Here is a 25,733-nt window from a genome sequence, read left to right as displayed (position 1 = left end):
CGGTTCTGGGTCTATCTTATAGAACCGGTTAACAATTGATTCAGACTGATTCATCCTGTCCCGAACCAGAGTCGATTTATTTATACAACTCTAGATTAAGATCTACTTAACACCTATAGTCCTCATTGAAAAGGAGTAAGTCCTATCCGACACCAATCCATTGTTGAGAAAAGCTCCTCAACATGTGAGACAGTGAGAGAGGCCCCTATTGGATGGACACCCTAAGAATCATTAAAGTGCCTTTGAAAAAGAGGAAAAAGAAGAAATATAAACTGTTGGATTGTTATCATTTCTTTTCTTTTTATTTTTTCTAATCTTCTCTTTGGTGAATGGTGATGACAGGTTATTTTGATTGACATTTACCTAAAACCATGACAAACTTCAGTCAACAAATGATATTTTCTTTACCGGGTCTTTCCAAAAAGTGATTACTTTAAGGTTGTCCATGGACAACCTCTAATAAACGTCTTGTCACCGAAATTATTTACAAGAGGGAAATAATTAGTTATAGGAAATTATATTTCTCAAGTTGTCTAATGTTTGATTGCATGATTGCAACACTTAAAAGCAAATTGGGAAATCACGGGGTGAGGAGAGAGAGAGAAAGAGAGTGGTATACCCCTTCTTCAAATTTAAATTGATCCTATTAAGCGTGTGATATGAGTTAGAACCATTTGAATATGGATCTATCCTTATCCAATATGAAATGATGCCATTGGATTCTATTTAAATATTGATGATGCGCGATTTAATTGTTCCTAGTTGTTCCTAGTCGGAATCGGAACATACTTTGAATGTACATGCTGGGTTGAACTGCAAGAAACATAGTATCAAAGGTCTTAGGGTGCTTTTATCCAATATGAGCATTCTGATGCTTAAATTAGTGAAGGTTGATTTGGTTGTAAATAAGAGAGCAAGAAAGATATATCGCACGTACTTTATGAGGTTGGAGGTGATGCCTTTGTATAGGCAAGTTATTATAGGCTTCTTTTTGGTGCAAAATGGATTCTTGGTTACGAGGGTCGAAGATCTTGGATATGTTTCATGAGACCTACGACAGCTCGCCTATACAATGGCATCACCTCCAACCTCATAAGGTACACGCAAGGTTCAAAGTATCGATACGTATTGGCCCGTATCGGCCGATACATATCATGCCAGTGGCTTCTCGATGCGCCTCTATAGGGGGTGTATCGGGGTTCTAACATGTTCAAGGGTGGAGGAGCCTTAAACTGTCCCCCCCCCCCCCCCCGAATTGGTTTTGAAAAAAAAAATAAAAATAAGGCAAAAAATACTCTTGATATCGCCTAATACGCTCTTATCGATGTATCGATATTTTGAACCTTGGGTACACACGATTTAACTCTCTTGCTCTCTTATTCACAAGCAAATCAGTTCACTACAACACTCTTCTCTATTGGAATATTCACACTGGATAAAGCACCCTAGGACCTCTAATATTGTATTTCTTGTAGTTCGACCGGCCACGTGTTAGTCTGACGTCCGAACTGCCTTCCAGATAGGAGCAACCAAATTGTGCATCATCAAATATATGTTCAAAATATACTTAAATTTATATTGTGTTTAATAAAAGGATGGAAAAATGACGGTTCAGCCCAGGTTCAAAATTTCTAGGCCCAAAGTATAATTGGGCTAGGTGCCAGAATTTATGCCAATTCATGGAGGGGTATTGATGTATAGAATGGGAGTTTTTGACATTTTGAATGTTTTATTCAGAAATATGCATTGAGCCTGTCCGTACTTTTCTGTAAAAGAATTTGACTATGATACCTAAAATGTACCTGATATACACAAATAGGTGTATCGAGTTATTTGATACCATCAAACATTATATATATATATATATATATTGCCAAAATTGGTAGGGGGTTGGTCTTAGGCCTGCCTACCCCTGAAAATGCCCAAAATCCTAAAACTCTTTGTTCTCAAGTATTTGCGCCTTAACGATAAGATAGAATACACCTAACACAAGACGTATTGCATCGATACTTTAAACCTCAATTGAATGTTCATTTTTTACTGGTGTCATTAGTTCGAGTTTCATGCAAGTAATTTTTGAATTCATTTTGTTCATGAAATATAATAGAAAAAACATTTTTAGTCATTTTAATAATAATATATAATATTTTGGTCATTGTTAATTTAATTTATTTATACTATTTAATATGGGATTGCATGAATTTGATTCCAATATAAATCCGATGAATAAGGTTCAATTCAAATTCAAATATAAATTAATCGAAATTTGGATCTACCCATATCTGATTCGGTTTGATCAATCTAGCCATAGATTCTCCCATAAAACAAGGGTGCAAGTCACTTTGGGGTGTGTTTGCTTTTACATTTTGGATGAATTTTTGCTTCTTCTTATATGTTATCTGCAACCAAACACCAAGAAGTTGATATTTTCCCAATATAACCATTTTCACCATACTCAACATCCAGACCAAATACAGTCTAAATCTAAACAGGATTATAGAAAATTTATGTCCAAACTAATCTAAATTATCTAAAACAATATATTCACCATCAAGTTAGTAATTTGTTCTAGCTTCATTTTAAGTTCAGGTATACGTGTATGAAAAGAACTCTTTTCTTCTTTTGCTTGACCTCATCATTTCTCCTCCATTTACTTTAAGAATTGACTACATTACTTTACTTCTCAGGGAAGGTAAAAAGAAAATCCTCCTCACCTGGAACCACTCCCAACTTTATGACTGAAAATCAACTTGTTTGCTTTTGTGTCATCATTGATTCAATGCATATTAAATGCAAATTTAATATACTTGACAATGATGTATATTATAATTAAAAAAATCTATAAAATATTCATACTTTTTCAGTAAAATAATTTCATATGTGAATCATTTAATTCAGAAAAGAAAATGTTTTTTTTTTCTTGTTGAATTACAATTTTCTGACCCTTTTCTTTGTATGGTTCATTCTTGAAATAAATTGCAAATTAGCCTTTTCTCAGCTGTATTAATTTCATCAACAACCCAATTTCCTAATAGGAAGAAAAACCTGTACTTCATTAGAGGGTAAGTCATATTTGTCATTGGACATGCTTGGTGGCCTTGCCATTGAATGCAGGCTCACCCATGACCCTTTCTCAATTAACAGTTTTCATTAATCTTAGCCCCTGAATTTACAAGCTCTTGCTTTTTTTCTTTTTTTCTTTTTTTTTTCACAAATCTTTTAGGGCTCAGTTTGAAAGGAGTACAAATACAAATATTTACAATACAAAACTTTAGTACCTCACTGTACATATTTGTATTTATACCCTTCCCAAACTGAGCATAATGCATTTTTATTTTTGAGGGCAAAAGTAATAATTTAATCAAAACAAAATCAGTCTTAATTTTAATTACTCTGTTGGACTCTGTTGGGCGGGTTGCATTCAGTGATGGCAACCAAAGCCCCTTATTATGTGCTGGTTATATTTTCATAAGGCTCATCACATGGGTCCCAACAAATAATTATATTATCGGGTTATGGATTGGCAAGATGAACCGTTCATATTAAAAAAGAAACATAAGTTAACAAAAATATTACAGGACAGAATACCTAGTGCCCAATAGGGGCTCCATTTGTTCCCTGCCCACTTCCATTCATGACCCAGATTTTAAATTTTAGTCCTAAAGCACTTAGATGTGGGCCCAGATCAAGCCATGTTTTGGGCATTTCTTCAAGCTATCTGCCATTTGAAGCATTCCACAGGTAATGTCATTTGGGGATGCTCCATGGCCATAGCGACAGCCAATCAAGTGGGTCCCTCTGTCCCTCTGTTTGGACTTGGATTTAAGCACATGGCTAAAAAAAATCAGCCTAAACTGATCTCTAATTAAGACCTTGAAAATTGAAATCAGTTACTCCACTTGAAATAGTGATAGGCTAAAACAATGAAATCATGGCCTTCCATACATTGCTTTTACGTCACTTCATCCAAAGTGTGGCCACATCAATATATGGAAGGCAGCGATTCATTTTAGTCCGGCCCTGCTCCATTGGAACTTTTTCTAGGGTAAATTATAGATAAATATAACTTTTAATTGCAATATTTGAGTATTCTAAATTTTTAAAAATAGGTCCAAGGTTCAAAGTATTGTTACGTATTGATTTACATCGGCTGATATGTATTATTTCGGGACCCTTCCGATATGTTTTTATAGTGGGTGTATCGAGTTCAAACAAAAAAAATAAAATAAAACAAGTATTGAAATGCCCAATACACTCCTACCAATAAATCAGATATATCGATATTTTAAACCTTGCTTAGGTCTTAATATTTCTGTCAATTAAACACTATAAAATGTCAAAAATATCTTTTCCGTATATTTTTAAATCATTTTATAGAATAAAACTATCACCACAGAAAGGGTATTTTTTATATTATATAATGCTTATACTAACCACGGATACAAATATCTATTTTTCAGATTTCAGGATATTCAAATATTGCAATTAAAACTTAAGGATACCTATCCGTCACTACCCCCCCCCCCCCCCCAAAGTATCTGCAACTTAACTAAGGCGTGGCCACGTGGCTTTCAAAAGTTCAAATCCACCAAAAAAAGGCAAAATCCTATCTGCCTACCTGGCCCCGAGTCACATTAAGCAGTGATTTACGGCCGTGTTGAGGTGTCGAAAAATTGTATTACCTATTTGCCAGATTCTGACGGTAAAGGTTGGAATCTTGATTATTTTGCCACGTCATCATGACACGCGGGACCCAATTCCATTTTGGGAACATGACACATGGCCTTCGAGACAAGAAGCACACGTTTGAGTACTCGCCCGGCCCCACCACGTACTCACTCCATACGGCATCAGGCGATTAAGTTCTCTTCCTTGGCCTCATGGCGACGACTCATTGCGCTGAATCTTATGTAACAGCGACGAGGGGACATGCCACATAAATGTGTTGCGCCAGCTACTGCCATGCGTTAATGATCAATCCCCTCGCTGCAAACAGCCCTGACAACTCGGTTCCCATATGTCACGACCACCAACTAATGCATATACTTCGTGGACCGTGCTCTTTGGTTGTAGAGCGTACTATCAACTTATCAAGTGCCGACTCACTTAAGATTCTTCGCATGCCCTTAGATTAGAATCTGGTCACAACTCGTACCCCACTTTTCCTTTTCTTGGCATCAAACTCCACGTGTCTTTATCTATACGACCCGTCTAGGATGCCATGAGCAAAGAAAAAGATGCAACTCGTTCTTGAACATGCGCACCACTAGACCTGTTCATTTGCCGGGGGGGCCGGGCTCAGGCCGGGTTTTTATTCTTCGTGAATAGAAATTTGTTAGGCCTGAGTCTAAATCTGGCCCGACCAACGGGCCTACAACTTGAACTCGAGTTCGGCCTTGATAAAAAGCTCGAAGCCCAAGCTCAAGCTTTTACTCACTGCCGGTGACTATGTTCGTCGGAGCTGAGTTCGAGGTGAATTGCAACTTTAACAGTGAAAAGTGTGTCAGTTTGCGTTTGAGAGAGAGAGAGAGAACTCACCACCACCACCAATGTCTATATTTGCCGCCTCGCCGGTGTCTCAGATTTGAAAGAGAAGTGAGAAGAGGAACGAGAGAGAGAGAAAGAAAGAGAGAGGAAAGGACTCACTGTCGGAATTGTTGCATCGGTGAATGTTCGCCGCCTCACCGGTTGTGTGGTTGCCTGTGAGTGTGAGGATTGAGGAGGATGTGAAGAAAAAAGAGGTTCGGCTAAGGGGAAAGAGGTGAAAGAGTAGAGAGGTTCAGCTTAGGGTTTTTTAAGTTTAATCTATAGGTCAGGCTCGGGCCAAACTATTTTGGCAAATCCCGAGCCCGACTCGAATTTATTGCGGGCCAGGCTTTTTAGCCCAAGGTTAAACCCGCGGGCTCATTTGCATGCTCAAGCCCGTCCGGGGCCCGATCGGCCCCTCGGGCCACCCGACCCATGAACACGTCTATGCGCCACGTATAAATTTTGACCCAACAGGAGGTTTGTACATATTTCAAAACTTGGACAGGTATCTGCACGACACGTGGTTAATATTGTATGTTTAAAATTAGAAGTGGTGATGACTGATGAATGATAATATTTTTGTGTGGATATCTGGGGTCAACGGCTCCTCTGCTACGTGGCTATCGATCTCGCCACGTTGGACCGACGATGACTCACAAGTCTCAGCGACCGACGCGCTGATCGTCATTATCGTAATTTCTAGGAAATCGAGGGGCATGGAGTTGTAAAATATAGATATTCGAAGCCTCAAATTCAGCCGACTTTTAGTATAAGAGGCGAGGCCGGTAATGGAAGGAAGAGACGGTGACTTTCGGCCGCCGGTGGAATCCAATGACAAGAGAGAATTTTTTATGAGTTCTGGGAATTAAAAAAAGTAAAATAATTCATAGACACAAAAGAGACGCCAACACTCATCACGCCAGAATTTCTTCTTCTTCTTCTTCTTCTTCTTCTTCTTCTTCTTCTGTCTCTCGTTCTCCTCGTTCGACCAGTCTGTTCTTATTTGCAGGAACATTCCAAAACCTTTTCTGCGTTCGATCCGGTTTCGGGGTTGAGACTTGAGATGCATCTCTCTCTTTGAAATTGCAGTTATTGGAGGAGTTCCTTTTCTTCTTGAAGCTCTGAAGAAAGGAAACGGAAAGATGCTTTGCAGAGTCATCTCCCGGAAGAGAAAAACGGGATCCGTCCCTGTGTATCTCAATGTCTATGATCTCACCCCGATTAATGGCTACGCCTACTGGCTCGGCCTCGGCGTTTATCATTCCGGTGTTCAAGGTCAGCTTCTGGCTTCTCTTTCTATTCATATATGGATTATAACTTGTTTTGATTCGTTCAGTCCGGCGAACAAGGTCAGCAGTTTCCTCTTTTTTTTTTCACCGGTTTTGTGGCCCGTCTGCTCAGTTAGATACCAGATCTATCAAAACCCTAAGAGAACTGGACCAGAGTAGAATCAATAGAAAGATGATTCCTTGATTTTCATAACTAATCTTCACCTGTAAATCCAGATCTGTTAAATTTGTTAAATTAGCCATCTGTTTTCTGTTTGCTTCCTGCAGTACATGGCGTCGAATATGCCTTCGGCGCGCACGATTTCCCAACAACGGGGATATTCGAAGGCGAGCCGAAACAATGCCCCGGTTTCACGTTCAGGAAGTCCATCTTGATAGGAAGAACGGATTTAGGTCCCAGAGAAGTCCGAGCGTTCATGGAAAAGCTGGCAGAGGAATACACAGGCAACACCTACAATCTCATCACCAAGAACTGTAACCATTTCTGCAACGACGCCTGCCTCAGACTCACTGGTAAACCGATCCCTCGCTGGGTCAACCGACTCGCCAGACTCGGTAAGCGGAAAAAAATTAGCCGATTTTTTTAATATTTTTTTACTGTGCAAAAAATTTTATTTTTTTAATTCGTTCTGAAATCTGAACTGGTTTTGGGTTGATGAATCAAAGGTTTATTCTGTAACTGTGTTCTACCGGCGGACTTGAATGCGGTCAAAGTCCGGAATCAGAGGTCGGAGAGTAACAGGGGTTACGAGGGGGATAAGAAGAAGCTGAGGAGCCATTCAAGCAGGTTTGCTTCTGCTACATCTTCCTCAAATTCCGTAACGTCTACATCTTCATCAACGTCTGCTTCTGCGAAGAGTAGTAGTAGACATAAACGTTCTACTCCTCCTCCACTCGAGTCCTTGCTTTACCGACCTTGAAGGAAGCTGTAATGGCGGCCGTGCTTGAAAACTAGTTCTTTTTTTTTTTTTTCTAGTTTCTTATCAGAAATTTGCAACATAAAAAAAAGAGAAAAAAAGGTGGAAAAAGAAGATGAAATTTGTTTTGATGGGGGGGTTCTTTTTCTTCTTATTAACGCTAACAAAAGTGGTTGCTGCGGAGGAAAGTGTTGCAGCATTTCCGATTTTCGCTCTGTAAATGCTTTCTTTCGGGAGAAAGCGTTTAGTTTTAAGGTTTACTGAAACGCTGTTTATAGAAGCAATGGCACAGATTTGTTGGTGTATAGTTGTGATTAATTATAATTAATTAATGCTTGATGGAGCCGGTGGACCCCAGTGATCGTGGACGGTCAACGCTTCGCTGATGGACTGGTCTTTTCGTTTGTTTAATTTCTTTTCCTTTTTATTTTTTAACGGTTATTCGGTTATCCACCGACACGATATGGCCGATATCAACGGGCGGGATAAATGGATGTATCGGTTGGTAAAGCACTAAAGCCGTAAAGGTGCAGAGTTGAAGCGACTGACGTGGGGCGTCTCGTCTCAGCCACGCTCTGACGCTCCCCCGCTTATGGTCTGGTCCTAGACTCATAGCCTTGATTTGGTTTGAGCGCTGTTTTATTTGGACTTGAGGAAGCACTGATTCCACGGTGCGGGTGCTCTTCCACCCGTTTAGGTGGGAAAGTTATTTGGGAGAACGTATCATTACCATGTGTTTTTAGCATTTCTCTTAAATTCATCTTAAAACTCACCTTTCTTTAGTTTAGGTGGGAAAAAGGTTTTTTTAATTTTCATTTTTTTTTGCATTTTTAGTGTTTTGTTATAATTTCTAATATCTTTTATATTTTTTTTTATTTTTTATAATTTATAAAATTTCTTTTATTTTTTGTTATTTATTTGCAATTTCTGTGTTTTTCTATAATTCTTGTTTTTTTTTACAATTTTTATTTTTTGATATTATTTTTTAATTTCTATAATTTTTATAATTTGAAAATATTTTTTTTTTATTTTGTTTGCAATTTTTATAATTTTTTACATCTTTTGTAATTTTTGTGTATTTTATATTTGAAAAAAATTTTTTTGAACTTTTTCTTTTTTTTTCATGTTATATTTTATATTTTTTTAATAAAGATTAAAATGGTAATATATTAACACTCATAGTATGTTTAATGTCAAATTAGTGATATGATAAGTTTTAGACAAGTTATGGTGAATTTAAGAGATATGCTGAAAATTTATGATGAACTTTAAACTGTCCCTTTTCAAAATAACTTTGGATCTTACAAGATTTTTTAAGAAAATGTAAAATTATTTTGGTGACTTCCCACTGCTTTGTAACATATTGCAGCTTCTATTGTGAAAAGCTAGAAGCTAGATAGCCTAGATTCAGCGTTTTGGTCTCTAAACTACATCAAGCTTTTATTAGTTGGAGATCAATGAACTCATGAGTTTAACCGGGCTTTTATATATATAATAATTTTTATATGTACAATATTTTATTTTATATACATAATTTTTTATTTTTTTATTAGAAATTTGGCTTACAGTCGAGTTTTAATCAAACTGAGCTCGAACTTTTGAGTCGAATTGAATTCGAACTCAAATCTCTAACTTGAATCAAATTCAATCCTCATGATTTTTTGACAAACTAAACTTGGATAGTCATATATTTGGCTCGGTTTGAATTCGCCCCACTTAAACCAATCCTAAGATATAAAATGAAACCCCAAGTTCCATTTCAATATGAAGGACAAGATTTGATTGAATCCAAGTATTAACGTCTCAAATCTGTATTTAGGCAAATATTCGGGGTTCCATCAGATGCATTCACAACCTCAGACTTTTGAGTTTTATTTCAGATCTATTAATAGGCATATCAGGCCCGAGTTCAAGTGATGTTGAATCTAATTTTTAAGTTAGGGGTGGATTCGAGTTGAGTCAAGCTGAATATTTTGCTATTTGAGCTCAACTCACTGAAATTGTATTAGGTTCGAGCTTGACTTATTTCAAAATTTGCAAGTTTGAGCTTGATTGCAAGCCAAGTTTTTTTTCTAAAAAATAAAAATACTACATATAAAAATATTTTTATTATACATTACAAAAGGTAAGAATCATAAAAGTTATTTACTAATACATAAAAAATAAAAATATTATATATAAAATATTATAATACATATAACAAAATTATTTATTATATATATATATATATGTATTTATATGTATATATATATATATATGTATGTATATAAAAAAATATTTATTTATTATACTAGTCTTGCAAGCCTCACGAATCGAGCTTCATCAGGCTCCAGCTCAGCTTGATTAGTAAATGAGCCTATATATCAGGTTTGAACTTGTTCAAAACTCGGTTTAAAACGAGACAAATCAAACTCGAATAGCTCATGTAAAATTCGGCTCATGGCCACCCTAATTCCAGTGATGCTTTTCACTTGAAGTTACGACAGGCCAATTCAACCTTCGTGCAGTCCCTATAGCTTCCGACCCAAGTCAGGCCCACTATATTGGCTCAATGGCCCTATATTATACAGACAGCGGAGTTCGAATCATCTACAGCTTTGCCCGAAATACTGGGCCAACCAAAATAGACAACCACATTCATATCAACTCATCAAGTTCATACATATGAGGCCCATTATTAGTCTGACGTCGTGGATCATGATTGGCCCAGTTCCTATTGAGGATTTGGAGTCTAGACCATGAGGAACATGGAATCATCATAAGTAAAAAAAAAAATCAAGTGGTGGAATGGACTGACATGGGTAAGGGACATGAGAGAAGAAAGGCAAGACACAGAAGATACAAGACTTTGGAAAGAAATTATGTGAATACGAATTTCCTGTCTATCTTAGAATCCCAAGGTTACAGTCTACCTAACAGGCCTATCCCTGTTGTATGAAAGAAGAGAAAAACATTGGCTCTGGCCTTCCGGGTATCGTTTGTTACGTAACTAAAACCCCTAATGGATGCCATTGGCAAATGAAACACAGAATCATCTGGATGGTGGCACATCAGATGATCTTTTGGACTGGCTACATCGTCCCTCCATGGGGTAAACTGTAATGGAAGTGGTTATCATATATCTAATAAACGAGCTTGAACCATCACAATCAAAGCCAAAATTATCCCCCCACCCCCACCAATATGGATGGTGGAGTCTGTTCAGTCCGTGGGAATAAGAGACTGAAATAACCTATTCTGATTCCAACTGTTGGATTGGTGCTGAATATGAATTACATTCCTATGATCAACTCAATACAAGTATAGTGGCAAAATCAAGAGTTATTAAAAGCTTACTGTCATTGTTGACGATCAGTTTACTGTCATGAGATGGGCTTGTTTGGATAAGCTTTTGGTATTTTTGTGATGCACATAGGGATAGAGAAAAAGAAAAGGAAATGAATTACTGGTCTAGTAAGGCAACTAGGCAAAGTCATCACATGTAAAGTGATATAAGAAGTCATAAAAGCTTTTCTTCCCAACTTCTTTATGAAAGAATATGCTATTTTATGAATCTCCCTTTTCTCTTTTTTAGATTATTTATGGTCTTCAAAGAAGAGCACTTCTATGTTATTTTACTATTGTGCTCAAGGATATCAGAGAGGAAAAGTGGAAATGATCCTTAATTATGATTGATAAAAGTTTGAATGTGTGACATATGTTGCTAGTAGGGTTGGATTTGAGTCGAGCTGAGCTTAATATTTGATTATTCAGTCTTATCACGATAGAAAATTATGAGGCTTAAGTTTGGGTTTGAGTTCGACTTGAACTAGAAACATGAGCTCGAATTCAGCTCAACTCAAAATCTCATAAATTCTATTTTGGTTCGGCTTGATCAGATAGTATGCCAAGTTTCATACAAAAAAAAAATATAAATATGAAAAATTAAAAATTATATGTACAGAAACTATACGTATAAAAAATTATATATATATATATATATATATATATAAGAACTTAAAAATATTATACATAATATAAATTTGCTTAGGCTTGTGAATTTTATGAGCTGAGCTTCATTGAGCTTGATCTTAACTTGATTAGCAAATAAACCTGTATATTGGACTTGAAATTGGCATAAAACTCAATTTACACCAAACTGAATTGAGCTTTTCATGAAACAAACTCGAATAGTTCAAGAAAAACCTGATTATAAAGTGGAAGTTTCTCTTATACGAATGTTGGATTTAGAGCCCATACCAATGATATCAAACTCTTCTACGTGAAGAGTGGGCGGATCTAGACTGTCCATCTGATAAGCCACAAGTCCAATAGTGCTCTTATCCAAATCAGCCAGAACTTGTGATTGTCATGAAAGGAATAGCTGTCGAATATTCCTTATTTGATCAAACAGATAAATGTTAATAAAATGACAGTGGAAAAGGGCAATTGGGCCACAACTTGGCTCATGGAAAGAGGTCCACTAGACGATGGATCCCCTTTCTCTTTCAGAAAATGTCCCATGGAAATCACTCAATTCAACCACCTTTTGGACCACAATCACACTAAATTCAGAATTAGGGCAACCCTAAAACGTACCTAACTTTCTAAGTGTATAAACAAAAGCTCAACGAAAATTTTATGGCGATGTTTTACAAATCGATCTGAAATTGAAATCGTTTTAGCCATCAGTTTTCAGGTCAACAGTTTGACCATCTGGCCTGAATGATCAGTTTGTGATGTTTTAAAAAGATTGGCCTGAAAACCATTACTCAAGTCAAATGGTTCAATGATTCAACCACCAAGTCAACTGGTCACTAACCAATTCAATGATTTTAAGTATTCTCCCCATCATTCTCTCATCTTTTCTTCTTTATTCTTTTTTATTGGACATACTTGAGGATTTAAAATACAAAAGAAAAGTTTTGAATAATGTTGGTTCGGATAACAACCAAAGTCATAGGTGACGGCATAACTTAATATGTGTTTGGAACCGTGGATATTTATTGACTAAACGTTTTGTATTTGATTTGTTTGAAAAATCAAGAAAAACAATAGTAAACTCATTTATTGACACTTAGGCGCCACATCAGCAAAATAATAAATAAACACCAACATAAAAACTTCCCCCATTGGTAGGTATAGACATAAACCAAAACTTACTTTTGCAAGTCCATGGTTCCAAATACTAAACTAACGTCTATGTGACAACGTTTATTTAATAAACGCCCATGGTTCCAAATACCCTCTTAATATTTATATTTGCCCTCGTAATTGAACTGCAAGAGATCATTCCATTCTAACGAGTAGTAACTAAGTAAAAGCAAACTTTTCATTCAAATTTCAAAGTTTGGAGCAATAGAAGAGCTGCTCAATTGCGAGTACAGACGCGTCCCCTGGGCCCCTGTCTCTGATGACTACCCAAAAGCTTTTGCCTTTTGCATGCGCTCTGTAATGAGCTTCGGAAGTCGCCCTTTTGAGTTTTGACCCAACACAACACAGCATGCGTTGTTTGTCTCCATTCAAACATATTTTTTTAAGCCCTCCGAAAAAAGTGGGTCGGTCGGTTCTGGTCCTTCTGGAACTCCTGCTGGAGTGTCCCTTACGCCTATGGTTTGGTAAGAAGAAATGTTGCTTTGAAGGACAGATGGGGTCTACTGATCTGTCCATTCCCAGGCTAGGAGTCCAGATTGGCTCCCAACGTTATTGGGCGCCAATGCGATAATAGAAAATAGGGCTGGATTTCCTACCAGCAAAATCTCTGTTTTCACATAGCATCAAAACACATATTACGAATATCTTTGATACATATATATTTAATTTACGGAGAGATGTTCCCAATCTGCAGCTCGATTCTCCAATATCATAACCATCAACGTTCCCATAAAACATGCCGAGATTTCTTCGTTGATATGAGTTAGGATCTGGTCCCAATGCAGGGTCCAACACAGTCCCAACTGCCATCGTAACCATACATGGGGAACTAGGGATGTCATTGGGTTGGGTATATTTAACGGACCCAAACCAACTAGACTGATTATAATGGTTTTGATTCCATAAGTCACTTCTGTTTTTGCCTGTTCCAAATTGATTTAGATAATAAATAAGATATTTTTTTATAATTTTTATTATATTTTAAATTTTGAAATGGCAAATTTGATAGATAATAAATAAAACAATTTTAATTAAAAATATATAATTTAATATAGATAATTTAGTATGTTCTATCACTTTTATTAAGGATATGTTATCGATATTTAAAATTTAAGTTATTAACTTCTATTTAAGTAAATAAATATGGATTTCAGTATAAACGGACCTATCGGATTTAGACTTGATAAACACAACTATTAATCGGGACAGTTTTAGGTCTATGATTTTTTCTAAATTAATAATTGATTCTACCTAGACCGACTCAGGCCTGACCAAATTCGGATCTCCTGCCCACGTCTACCCACATAACATCGCAGCCACACATGGAAAATATCTCATCCTCCTATATAGTATTATGTAGGGGGAGATATTCCCAATTCACGGGAGAAGTGCGTTGTGGGTAGATGTGGGCAAGAGATCCGGAGTTAGCCTGACCCATTGCCTATTAGGAATATCTTGCCATGTTCTATTGGGACTAGACCTGTTCATGGGCCGGGTAGCCTGACGGCCCGGCCCGCACTTCGGCCGGGCTTGGTCATATAATTAGGCCCGCGGGCCTAACTTCGGGCCTAACACAATAAGCCCGACTGTGTTTCAGGCCGGGCTCGGGATTTGTCAAAAAAGCCCAGCCCGACTCAGTATTATATATTTTATAAAATATATAAATAATATAATATTTATTAAAATTTATATTTATAATTTAATATATATATATATATATATATTATTCTTTTCTTTATAATTTCAATCTCTCTCTCTCTCTCTATTCAACCGCTTCAACATTAATAATAGTAATAGTATAGGCTAAATTTTAGGCCCGGGCCCAGGCTCGGGCTTTTTATGAGGGCAGGGCACGGGCCCAAGTTGTAGGCCTGATGGTCGGGCCGGGCTTGGGCTCGGGCCTTAGAAAAATTTGTTAATAGATAGTAAAAGCCAGGCCCGACCTGGCCCATGAATAGGTCTAATTGGGACAATGTGTTGAGACCAGATGTAGAGTTGTGAAGTGTTATGACATGCTCCCAACAAAATTCATTCCAACATGATCTTATGTGGCACATCTCACAATAAAACTAGGACCCATCATGTATGAGGTGTGCCATGTGCAGATTTGAACCCGTCATTGGCAAAAGAAAAGAAAAGAAAATAGTTGTTTAATAGGGATTTTGAGTTGAAGGAACTCTCGTAGGGATAGAAATTTTCCCCAATTTTCCTATCCTTGTGGATATCTACCCCGAATGGGGTGGGGTTGGGGATGATTTCCCCCCATGGGGACGGGAATAAGGAAATTTTCATCCTCATTAGTGGGAACAAGGAGAGCACTCTCCACCCTACGTCCGATCCCCACCCTGTGGGATCCCCACTAATATATATGTATATATATATGCATATGTTATGTATGTATATATGTATGCATATATTATATATGCATATATCTACAAGTACATCTATATACTAATATTTTTAAAAATATAGTTGAATATGTTTGAATATTTTTTAATAGAATTATAAATTTTAATTATTTTATTTTTATTTTTTAAATAAAACAGAAAACAAAACAAAATAGTTAATATTATAAAAAATCACGGTCCGTTCCCACTAACAGTAATAGAGATGGGAACAAGAATGGAGATTTTCACGGAGACGAAAATGGGAAGAGGCTCCCCGTCCCTGCCCCACCCCGTTGCCATTCCTAAACTCTCCTAGGATATCGTAATACATAGAGTTAACTGGATCAAAAAGACAATAAACACAAAAACCTTTAATCTGTGATTAATCGGGTTGGGTAATTTGTCCTGAGATAACCCATATTGAAGAAATGCTTTGTATTTATTTAAAGAAAAAAGAGGGAAAAAAAGATAGAAATATTTTAAATCTATGAGTGTTTTTATTGGACTAAAAACTGGAATGCCCCACGGGCTCCAGTTTTATTAATAAATTGGGCAGTTTGCCACTTTGCCCATTGAACCTATTCAACCCACCAAAACTGTCATTTAACTGCGACTCACAAAGGTGTTTTCACGATCTGACCATTTGATCCGGGCTGAGTCTTAAAAGTTAAAACATTGATATCTACTTGGAAAATACTTCTATATAAAAGGTCAAAATGGGTTATCTGACTAAAATATTATTTAAAAAATTGAAAATTTTGAAAATAAAATAGGTCAGTGTTCGTATTGAAAGAATTTAATTATGATTATGTTTACACTTCACATGGAGTAACAGACTTGGCAACAGGATTGGTTTGGCGAGGGTACGGTTTAATAAATTCCAAACCCTACCAGCCTCCCTAGACATCTCAACCTTTACTCTCTGCATATGAAAAATGTAAAACCCTTTTCAACCCTACCTTCTTCATATTTGAGAGTGGGGAATGTCAGGTTGGATCTAGAATTCATATCTAATTTTCTATTTATTCTTATTATATATTAGCGGGAACCCGTACAATGTTGATAAATTAATAATCAAAATTTATTGTTAATTAACTAAAATCATTCAAAGTTATTGTTAATATTTAAAATTTTAATAATTGTATTTTGCATTTAATGTTGATTTATAGAAAGTAATTATTGTTAATTAAATATGAACAAATATTTTTAAATAAATTTAATTTTATTAATCATTTGTAGTAATTTTAGTAACTATTATTATTTTCATTATTTTTAAATGAAATTTTGATTGACTTTAAATAAATAAAAATAATTACAAAAGCTAACATTTTTATTAATTTCACTAATAATTAACAATTATATAGGAATGGCAATATATGGGTTTGGAGTAGGGCACCCCATCCCTGTCCCTGCTCTGTAGTTAAGACACTCTACACCATCCCTGTCTCGTCCCCAGTGTCAGGCGATTTCATGGCAAGGCACCTACACCGTGTTAGGGACAAAAAATCCTCGAATTTCCCCACCATGTCCTTAGTGTCGGGCGAGCTTAGGGCAAGACAACCACTCCTCATCAAGGATGGGGAATCCTAGAATTTTCCCTACCCTGTCTCTAGTGTCAGGCGAGTTCAAGGCAAGGCACCCACTCCTCGTCAATCGAATATTTAATTTGATGACAAAAATGACCAAAAGAATATAGTGAGTATCAACCACATGGTAAATTTCTAAAAGTACACTAAATTGTTTTTAATTTTCAAAAAATGTAATTTTATGAAATTTTTTTTTAAAATTTATTACATTTGTATAATTTTGAAAATTTATTATTAAATTGTTATTAAATAATTTATTTTCTTTTTAAATGGTTTAATTACAGAATTACACTAATTTATCTTATACTTCCTAATATAAACTAATTAGTAATTTCCTTTTTCCAATATTATACCAATTGTTCTTAATGATTTGTGTAATTATTGGTTCAAATTACAGTTTTCCCTTTTCCATACTTATTTTTCTTTAATAATTTTCAATAATTTATGATGAAAATTACATCATTTTTCAATAGTATTCCAAAATCTATCAAATGTAATAAATTAATTTTCAAAATATTCCAATAATTTTCAATAATTATTTATTACATTTTAAACAAACTTTCAAAAATTTTATACCTTTTAATTTCGAAAATTTTATTTTACAAAAATGTAGTTTTATGAAAGTTTCTGAAAAAATTATTACATTTGTGTAAATATGGAGATTTATTGAAAATTATTTTAAATTATTATTAAATATATATTTTTATTAGGTAGTTTACTAAAAAAATTACACTAATTTATCTTTTATTTTCCAATATAAATTAATTAATACTTTCATTTTCCAATATTATAATATTTTATTCCCTCATATGTATTCGGTAATTAATTATAATAGTAGCAATAACTAAAACTTTATACTTTTTGATCATTGTTAAATATAATTCTCAATTTTATAGAAATTAATTAAAGAGTTTTCAATTTCTATAAAATGTTGTTAATTAACATGAATATAATAGTATATACCCAAAATACTTTAAAAAGTCATGATGAGTTAATTAATAACTATTTTTACTAATTTTTGGTAATTTACTAATTGTATTTATTAACATTCGGTAATTAAACTATTTAATACTCATGGAATATGGATTGGATTAAATATTAACCGTATTTAACTATTTATTAATTAATATAAATATTTTAAATGTGAGAGAGTGGATATAAATTAGGGGAAAAGATTTTAGGCATTGACTGGGGAGTGGGGTAATATGATAAGTTCCTAATGGCTTAAAAAATATATCTTAGAAGAGAGATTCTAAGAATACTTTTAATAGTTGGATTGGAAAAATATATAAAAAACACATGAACTAATAAACTATCGATTATATTTCATATAAAATTTAAAATATTATTAAATTCAATACCTAAATTTATATACCTTGCAACAATATGTAAATGGGGAAGAATTGGGTTTAACTTAATACTGTATTCTACATTTCTACCCATGTCTATACGCATTATAAAATCCTATAAAATCCCAAAACCCATCACTACTCCAAAATCCCTTTTTGAAGCAAAATATCCTACCCACCGGAGCGGGTACCCATTAGGGTAGAAACAGCCCAACAATCTTCCATATGCCTTACTTGTTATGGACCCAAAACCAAAAGGCGGCTTGACAGCATCAATGTTTTTAAATCTTATCCGAAGGTTGAGCTGCATTTTTGTGGATGGACGGATCATTGCTTCAACCGCCCAAATTAATGGGCCAACCCATGACATTTTGTTCATAAAAATTAAAAATATCTTAATATAAAACCCGATTACCAGTGAACGGTGTAAACAGGTTATTGGTTCAACCGCCCAAATCGACGGATCGTTGATTAAGTCGATGGTTCTCTATAATTCAGGGAATTAAAATTTCATTAGAACCGGGATTATGATTAGATCGCCACTCTAACTATTGCCGGGTCAATGACGGTTGCAAACATTGGACGGCATGACCCATTTCTTTGGTCCAGCGATCCTCCACCCGTTTTGCATGTGGAGGACTTAAGTGACATTAATTAAGCACTTAAAAACTTGCATGCCTGATATTGTTGAAAAAATCTCTAATGAAAGGTCAAAGCAGAGCCGTTGGATGATTTGGATTGGTCACATCGTGAAAACACTAACAGATATATGTTGGTTTATGCAGTGAGTGAGAGAGAGAAACTGGATAAGAGCAGAATCACGGTCTTACCCATTGGTGATAATGGTTAATAGAACACATAATCTGGTTGCAGAATTAATTGCATATTTCATAAAACAGACAGCTTGTTCAGCACAAAAGTGCTTTTGTTGCATGCTCTACTCCAAAAATAAGACATAGCATAAGTGCTTTTAGTTAATCAGGGACATCTCAGACAGTTGGTCAGCTGTACTCTAAACCTTTAACTTTCTTTCTTTCTTTTTTTTTTTTTTGAAAAAATTCCATTTTATTATCTGAACTTTGGGGCTAGTGTCAAATTATTATCTGAATTTTCAAACGTGTCTGCAGTATTTAAATTTTTAAAAAGTGTCAAATTGGTTCCTGCCGTTAATCGATCGTGAATTATTCGTTGAAAATATCAAAACTATCTTTCATAAAAGAAGATACTGTTCATTATTTTCTACTTTGAGACTGAACCGGTTATCTTCAAAGAAAGAGAAAGAAAAACAAAAAATATGATAGAGAAAAACAATAACTGAAAGCAAAGAAATAGCTAAACAAGAATATGTTTTAAATCTAAAAGTAGAAGACAATGGCTTCATTAGTCTAGAATCTCAAACACCTCAACCAGTTCAGTCTCAAGGTAGAAGACAATGAACACTGTCATATTTTGAAGAATAGTTTTAACATTTTCAACATATAACAGACGGTCAATTGACCAATTTGACACTTTTTTGAAAATTCAAGTACTGCAGTGATACCTTTAAAAGTTCGGAGATTAACTTGACACTACCCCAAAGTTCAGGATACTAACTTGACACTATGGATAAAGTTCTTAATTAATATGATGCAAATGCAATGCAAGTAGTAACAAATTAAAGGTGATTAAAGGATCAGATTTTCATGCTTGTTGGGTCTAAGACAGGACAGGACAATGTCTTTAATGGAAAAAGAGCGACAAACTGCAACTATGGGAGTCTCAAAAATTATAGGGGAAGGGGCAAGAAGTATGAAAAGATCACCAACTGGGGGTGTTACTGCTTTCAATAGCCCATGCTTGAATGTAGGGATTCTGAGGGGGTGAGAGGATTTGTCCCTGTAATAGGATCTATTGTGGTGAACATTTCCTGGAAGGAGGTTAATTTGTTTTGCCCTCTGATCCCTCAGCATCCAATCCATTCTTTGATTTGATAGAGTGTCTTCTTTGTCTTGCTGAATATTCCTCTCAACTCCTTCTTGGCCGATCATGTTTACTTACCAAATCCTAATTTGTTTATAAGCCGCTAATGTTGAAGACTTGAAGTTTTTGAAATCATGAAGCATGCAAGAAACTACATATTGCATGAGTTGAACTCTTTTAAAGCTTTGAGAAATAAGTACAAACCTTGTGCCCGTTTGGGAGAGGGCTGAAGCACAGCAGCTTTTGGCTTTTCTTAGGTGGGCCCCACATAAACAGCTTACGATTCATGTTTAGCGAAAAAAAATCTGGAGAGCCTAAATCGACTGCCTGTCAGTCATTTGAAGGGTTGTTGGCTCTAACACCGGATTTGCTACCCACAAATTGTTCCCACATCTCTATTCATAGAATACTACAGCGGTGTGTTGAGAACATCTTACATTTAGGGAAATATTCCTAATGTAATGTCGCATGGGTAGGGATGTGAGAAAAACTCATGGGCAGCGGAACCGTGCTGTGGCCCTGACCTCTTTGAATATCTCATCTAGAGAGCTTCAAAGCAAGTTCACGCCCATTAGGGGCCTTGAAACTTGAAACACAGCGGCTTCTGAATTTTTGAAATCCAGTTTATGGGCTGTGTTCGTTAAAAATCCAGAGGCCCATGAACTGTCTTTAGCATCTTTGAATTTTGAATAGCTTATCTAAGATTAAAATGTTAATATATTAAGGCTCAGTTTGGAAGGAGTATAAATATATATATATATAAAATATAAGGTTTTACACTTTACATATATGTATTTGTATTCCTTCTAAATGGAGTCTAAATTAAATATCATATCGGGTGTATGTGTATCATGTATGTACCAATGCTTTCAGATACGTTTGGACACATTGATACAAAATCTTTTTCAAAAGGGTCATTTACTAAAACAACTCCTATAATCATGGTTTTTAAAAACGAATAGGTGACCAAACCGGTCAAGGATCTAGTTACTGGTTCGAACGGTCCGATCATTCGATTCAAACGGTGGGCCCGTTCTAACAAAAAAATAAAAAAAAATTAAAAAATTGGAAAACGGTCAAAACCGTTCGAACAGTTAACTGGCCGGCCCTTTCACTAAGAAGTGTCTCTTTTCCCATCTAAAAAGAATAACAAGATCACTTAACTGAGTGAAAAATATTCAAGGGCATGGCCTGGGCCTATGATTATTTATCCCAAAAATATCCTCAACACTTCTTTGTACATAAAACAAAACTTGATTGCCCATAGGGGTGAGCAAAAAAAAAAAAAAACCGACCATAATCGACCCAAAATATCAATTAATTGAACTAGTCGATTCAATGTTTTTAAAAAACTAAAGGTATTGGTTCGGTTTCAGTTAACCAATATAAAAAACCGGCGGTTAACCAAACCGACTAGTATACATCTATTTCTATATATTATATATATATATATTTATGTGTATTATATATTATTATATTATATATATTATAAATTAATAATTATGCATTATATATAAATATATATTTATATATTTTTACAATATATATTATAAAAACTAAAAAACCGACGAGCCAAACCAATCAACCAACTAGCTTCGATTCAATTCCGGTTACCGGTTTTCCAAAAACCGTAGTACCGGTTTGGTTCTGAAAAATACCCCACAATTCGATTAACCGAACCGTGAGCACCCCTAATTGCCCATGTATTATTAGGAGCAAAAATTGTATTTTTATTTTTATTTTCTTTTGATTAAATTTATCCAAATGGACATTAGTGTTAAATTTTCCATTTTTCGATGTCATTATGTAATGAAAAGTTCATTAAGTAAATTGATTGCAAAATATAGGGAGTATTTTAATAAAACACAAATTATAAGATAGGTTTTAATAAATTCATGAAACACAAATTATAAGGTAGGTTTTGGTAAATTCATAAAATTAGAGGACCCTCTAACACTTATAAATTAAAATAGAAAAAAGAGTCTATTAATCATATCAATACGGATATATGAATAAGGTCATTGGTGCAGACTGCAGAGTGTTTAACCAACATAATTGAATCTTTAACTCAGCCCACCCAAACAGCCCCTTCGAGAATGTTACGTAGAAAGGAAAATGAAAAAATTGCCGGTATTTAAAATTTTGCTTTTTCCAAAGAAACCCTTATGTTTTTTCTAACCATTTCCCCGCTCCAGATTTTTGGATTAGAACTTTATTTTCTGAGGGTAGGTAAAGGAAAATCCGACAACTCTGGGGGGCACATGGGCAAAAAGCCCCAAAGTGAAGACGTAAAAAATAGTAGGACGAGGAGGTGAAGAGTAAAAAAAGATATTTCGGTCACTTTCACAGAAGAGAATTTGTCGGAGGCAGATTCGCTTTTTTTTTCTGCTGCATCCAAAGCCAACCAGTCCAACCTTCACCTGCCACGCACAACCTGGCACCCTTTCCCCTGAAATTGCCGTGCGATTTGGTCAAACAGTCAACGCTCTATTTCCAGATAAAAAAAGAAAAACAAAAATTATGGATTTTCCCCATTCAACCCTCATCTCTTTCCGCGCCCCATTCAATGATCTAGTACTTCCCAATTCTTTTCTCTTCTTAATTTTACTGTTACTTGATTATCCGCGATACAGGAATCATCTCGGGAGACCAGCTTCCCACATTAAGTATGATGAATTATCAATTGATGAACGGCCCTGATTGATGGATCAACTGACCGACCAAGATAAAATAATAGTAAAAAGAAATATGAATATTCATTAAGCTCTGATTCACACTTTCACATGCCTCGTCTGCCGTACTGTTCCCCTCTGATCGGAAAACTCGCAACAGCTACGAACTAACGACAACAACGTCTCTACTGCAAGACTATACAGCTCCAACTCTGAATATAATCTAATAATCGTGTAAGAACAAAGAACAAGATTACAAGAAGAAAAATGCTTCTTTTTTTTTCGTTTTTTTTCAAAAATTTCCGGTTAATTTTTCTTACAGCAGCCGTGAATCAAACAAGGAAGAGTACAGAAAGAGTGAGGATTGCATAGTATAGAATGGTTTTAGTCTTCTAGATCAGTACAGTCTGAAATCTGAACTTCTATTTTTTGTCTGGCCATATTGACTGATTTTATTCTGATATATGTTCATGAACAAATGGGTTAGTAATCAATCTAAGAATCTAAACAATATCGGGAGAAACGAGAAAAGAAATCTGAGGATGCACCAATCGATCTTTAATTTAATTCCTCCAGGCGTAAACCAGCAAACAAAACCCAGATGGGCTCTGCAGCTCGCTCTCATCCATACTACTTGCCCACTCCATCACCGATGAGCTGCACCCAGATGAAGCCGACGACATTGATGACGACGACGAGCTCCTCGTCGTCTTCAGAAACCCTCTGTTTATTCTCTTCCACTCGAACGTATTCATCCCAATCCCGCCACTGGTTGGGGACTGCTGTGGCTTCCACACGACCATTCTTCCGGTCTTCTCATTCAACTCTTCCTGTACGTTCTCTTCTTCTTCCTCTCCGAATTCCGTCTTCTCGAACTTGAACATGAACACGGCGTGCCCATCTTCAACACCTCCTTCAAACAGCCAGTTATACACGTCCCAGGACACCTGAATCGGGACTCCGTCCACTTCAATCCTCTCGTTTCCTCTGAACTTCCACTTCAATCGCTTAATCTGCAATACCCTTTTTCGATCGACACTGAAACAAAGCCTGGGTTCATCGCCACTCACGCTGCAATCAATCGAGATGTCTCTGGTCTTGCCTCCAAATCTAGCTCTCGTTGTATAAACCTTGTTGCCAAAAACATGTTCTCTTCTCGAAATCAACACCTGGCTTCTTCTATTGGGTTTCCTTGTTTTGCTTCTGCCGTATACTTCCCTCTGAGAATCACCGACAAGAAGGGTCATCACACCGTCAACGACGACGGCGACGTAGAACCCAGATTGGGGTTCGGGGCTGGAAGCGACGAACTTGGCTCTGGTGAGATCCCAGTAGATTTCAACCTTCTTCTTCGTCGGACCGTTGACGTGGAGCCTCTTTGAACCATATTTTCTCCAGAAGAAAAATGGCTTCATGTGAAGGCGATAGGAGGGAAAGAGATCTTCATCTTCTTGATCATCGAAGCGGATGTCGATCTGGAGATCTCGACCGATGACGTTGCGACACCAGGTGAGGGCGAAGACCCCAAGATTGGTATAGTAGAGACATGTCGTTAAATTTGCGTTGCCGGAAGTAGGCGGAGGCAGCGGTAGCGGCGCCGGTGAATGGTGGTCATCAAAGTTAGCAGGGCTGGGGCGGAAACAAGATGGGAAAGAAGGAGAGTAATCAGACATCTTTTACGTGGGTTTCGTTGTTAAGGGTTTTTGGACGAGGGAGAGGGGTTTTTATCACTTTTGAGGGAAGGGTCGCGGTGAAGAGAGAGAAAAGAACGAGGAGAAAGAGAGAGAGGGACGTGTCAAGTGGGAAGCTGGGGACAGAGGTGAGGACCGATTCGTCCATTGAATTTGTTATTAATTTTTTCTTTTTATCAATATACATATCTATCAAATGGATTAGTAGAATGAAAGAAACCACAGCTAGCAAATGTTTCAGTTCATCAGTTGGGTATTGAATCTATCATAGGTGGAGGGTGGACTTTTGTTGAAGTCCATTTCTCTCTCTCTCTCTAAAATGGATGGACTTGATTAAGGAGAAACCCAAGTAATTTTGGAGGGAAATGAATAGGGTATATGTGGCAATCTTGGATTGGTTATAGAAAACCCATTAGATGGGTCCCACCTAAGATGTACAGTTGGTAGGCCAAACAAAAAAAAAAAAAAAAAAACCAATCAGGATGATGTGTATCATTTTGTGTGGAGTATTATGACCAAATGGAATATATCAGATGATTGGGAAAATTTTTATCATGTTTATTCTACGATAGGCCCATGGGATGGTGGGACCTACTAAATCATGTGGCGGCTCTTTGCATTGTGGGTCCCACTGTGATCCTCTTTGAGTCTAATATTGGGCCATGCTCAAAGTTCCAAAATTCACCACCCAACAAGGCCCCATTTATATTCACTAGATCATTCCCCTTGTGTTCATCCCTGCAAGAAGTTCCTCCTTTACCAACTTCCTTTTCTGTTTTGTATATTTTTGATAGAAGCATTTATGTGTAACAGTGCTAATAAGAAAAGCTGATAAATGGAAGTGAAGAGTAATGTGAAATGCTGAACTTTAATCCATGCTTTCTGCTTTAAAGTATGAGCTGAAAGGTCTAAAAGCAGGTTTAGTTTAAAAGCTAACCGAAACAGTTGTAAAGGTTTAATTTTTCTTCTTGATAATAATACTTATTACCCATAGTAGCTGCCAATTTCGTTTGAAAAAGAGAAAAGAGTTTTAAGTTCTACTGGCTAAAATGCCCTTGGACTGATAGAGCTGCCTTGCCTTACCACTTTGAAAAATGAGGACAGATTAGACATTTAAAAGTATTGAGAAAGAGCTCTCTCACAGGCACAAGTAGCTAGCCACAGATAAAGATCGCCTTTTTTTGCTTGCAAATGACATTGGCTGGTCATTTTCAAGCTCTT

The 25,733-nt window shown here is 36.1% G+C and overlaps 2 protein-coding genes across 2 annotated transcripts; one reads left to right on the top strand and one right to left on the bottom strand.

The window, feature by feature from the left end:
- Window positions 1-6,298: 6,298 nt before the first annotated feature.
- On the top strand, window positions 6,299-8,078 carry LOC104589063 (deSI-like protein At4g17486). The gene is made up of 3 exons (XM_010247251.3): window positions 6,299-6,804; window positions 7,086-7,373; window positions 7,485-8,078. Exons 1-3 carry the CDS (start codon window positions 6,672-6,674, stop codon window positions 7,736-7,738), a joined length of 675 nt encoding a protein of 224 aa, XP_010245553.1. The 5' UTR covers window positions 6,299-6,671; the 3' UTR covers window positions 7,739-8,078.
- A 15,306-nt stretch (window positions 8,079-23,384) lies between these two features.
- On the bottom strand, window positions 23,385-24,494 carry LOC104589062 (uncharacterized). The gene has a single exon (XM_010247249.3). It carries the CDS (start codon window positions 24,492-24,494, stop codon window positions 23,385-23,387), a length of 1,110 nt encoding a protein of 369 aa, XP_010245551.1.
- Window positions 24,495-25,733: the final 1,239 nt, after the last annotated feature.

The sequence above is a fragment of the Nelumbo nucifera genome, chromosome 8, assembly GCF_055504915.1.
Source record: "Nelumbo nucifera cultivar China Antique chromosome 8, China Antique-T2T, whole genome shotgun sequence".
In the NCBI taxonomy this organism is placed as follows: Eukaryota; Viridiplantae; Streptophyta; class Magnoliopsida; order Proteales; family Nelumbonaceae; genus Nelumbo; species Nelumbo nucifera.
The sequence above is the reverse complement of the archived record's forward strand: the minus strand, read 5'-3'. Positions and strand labels throughout refer to the sequence as shown.

What these genes read in the sequence shown, in the direction of transcription:
- LOC104589063 (XM_010247251.3), top strand. Translation starts at nt 6,672, where the DNA reads ATGCTTTGCAGAGTCATCTCCCGGAAGAGAAAAACGGGATCCGTCCCT. An exon ending in TTATCATTCCGGTGTTCAAG is followed by an intron (nt 6,805 to 7,085) that starts GTCAGCTTCTGG and finishes TGCTTCCTGCAG; the next exon opens with TACATGGCGTCGAATATGCC. An exon ending in CAACCGACTCGCCAGACTCG is followed by an intron (nt 7,374 to 7,484) that starts GTAAGCGGAAAA and finishes GATGAATCAAAG; the next exon opens with GTTTATTCTGTAACTGTGTT.
- LOC104589062 (XM_010247249.3), bottom strand. Translation starts at nt 24,494, where the DNA reads ATGTCTGATTACTCTCCTTCTTTCCCATCTTGTTTCCGCCCCAGCCCT.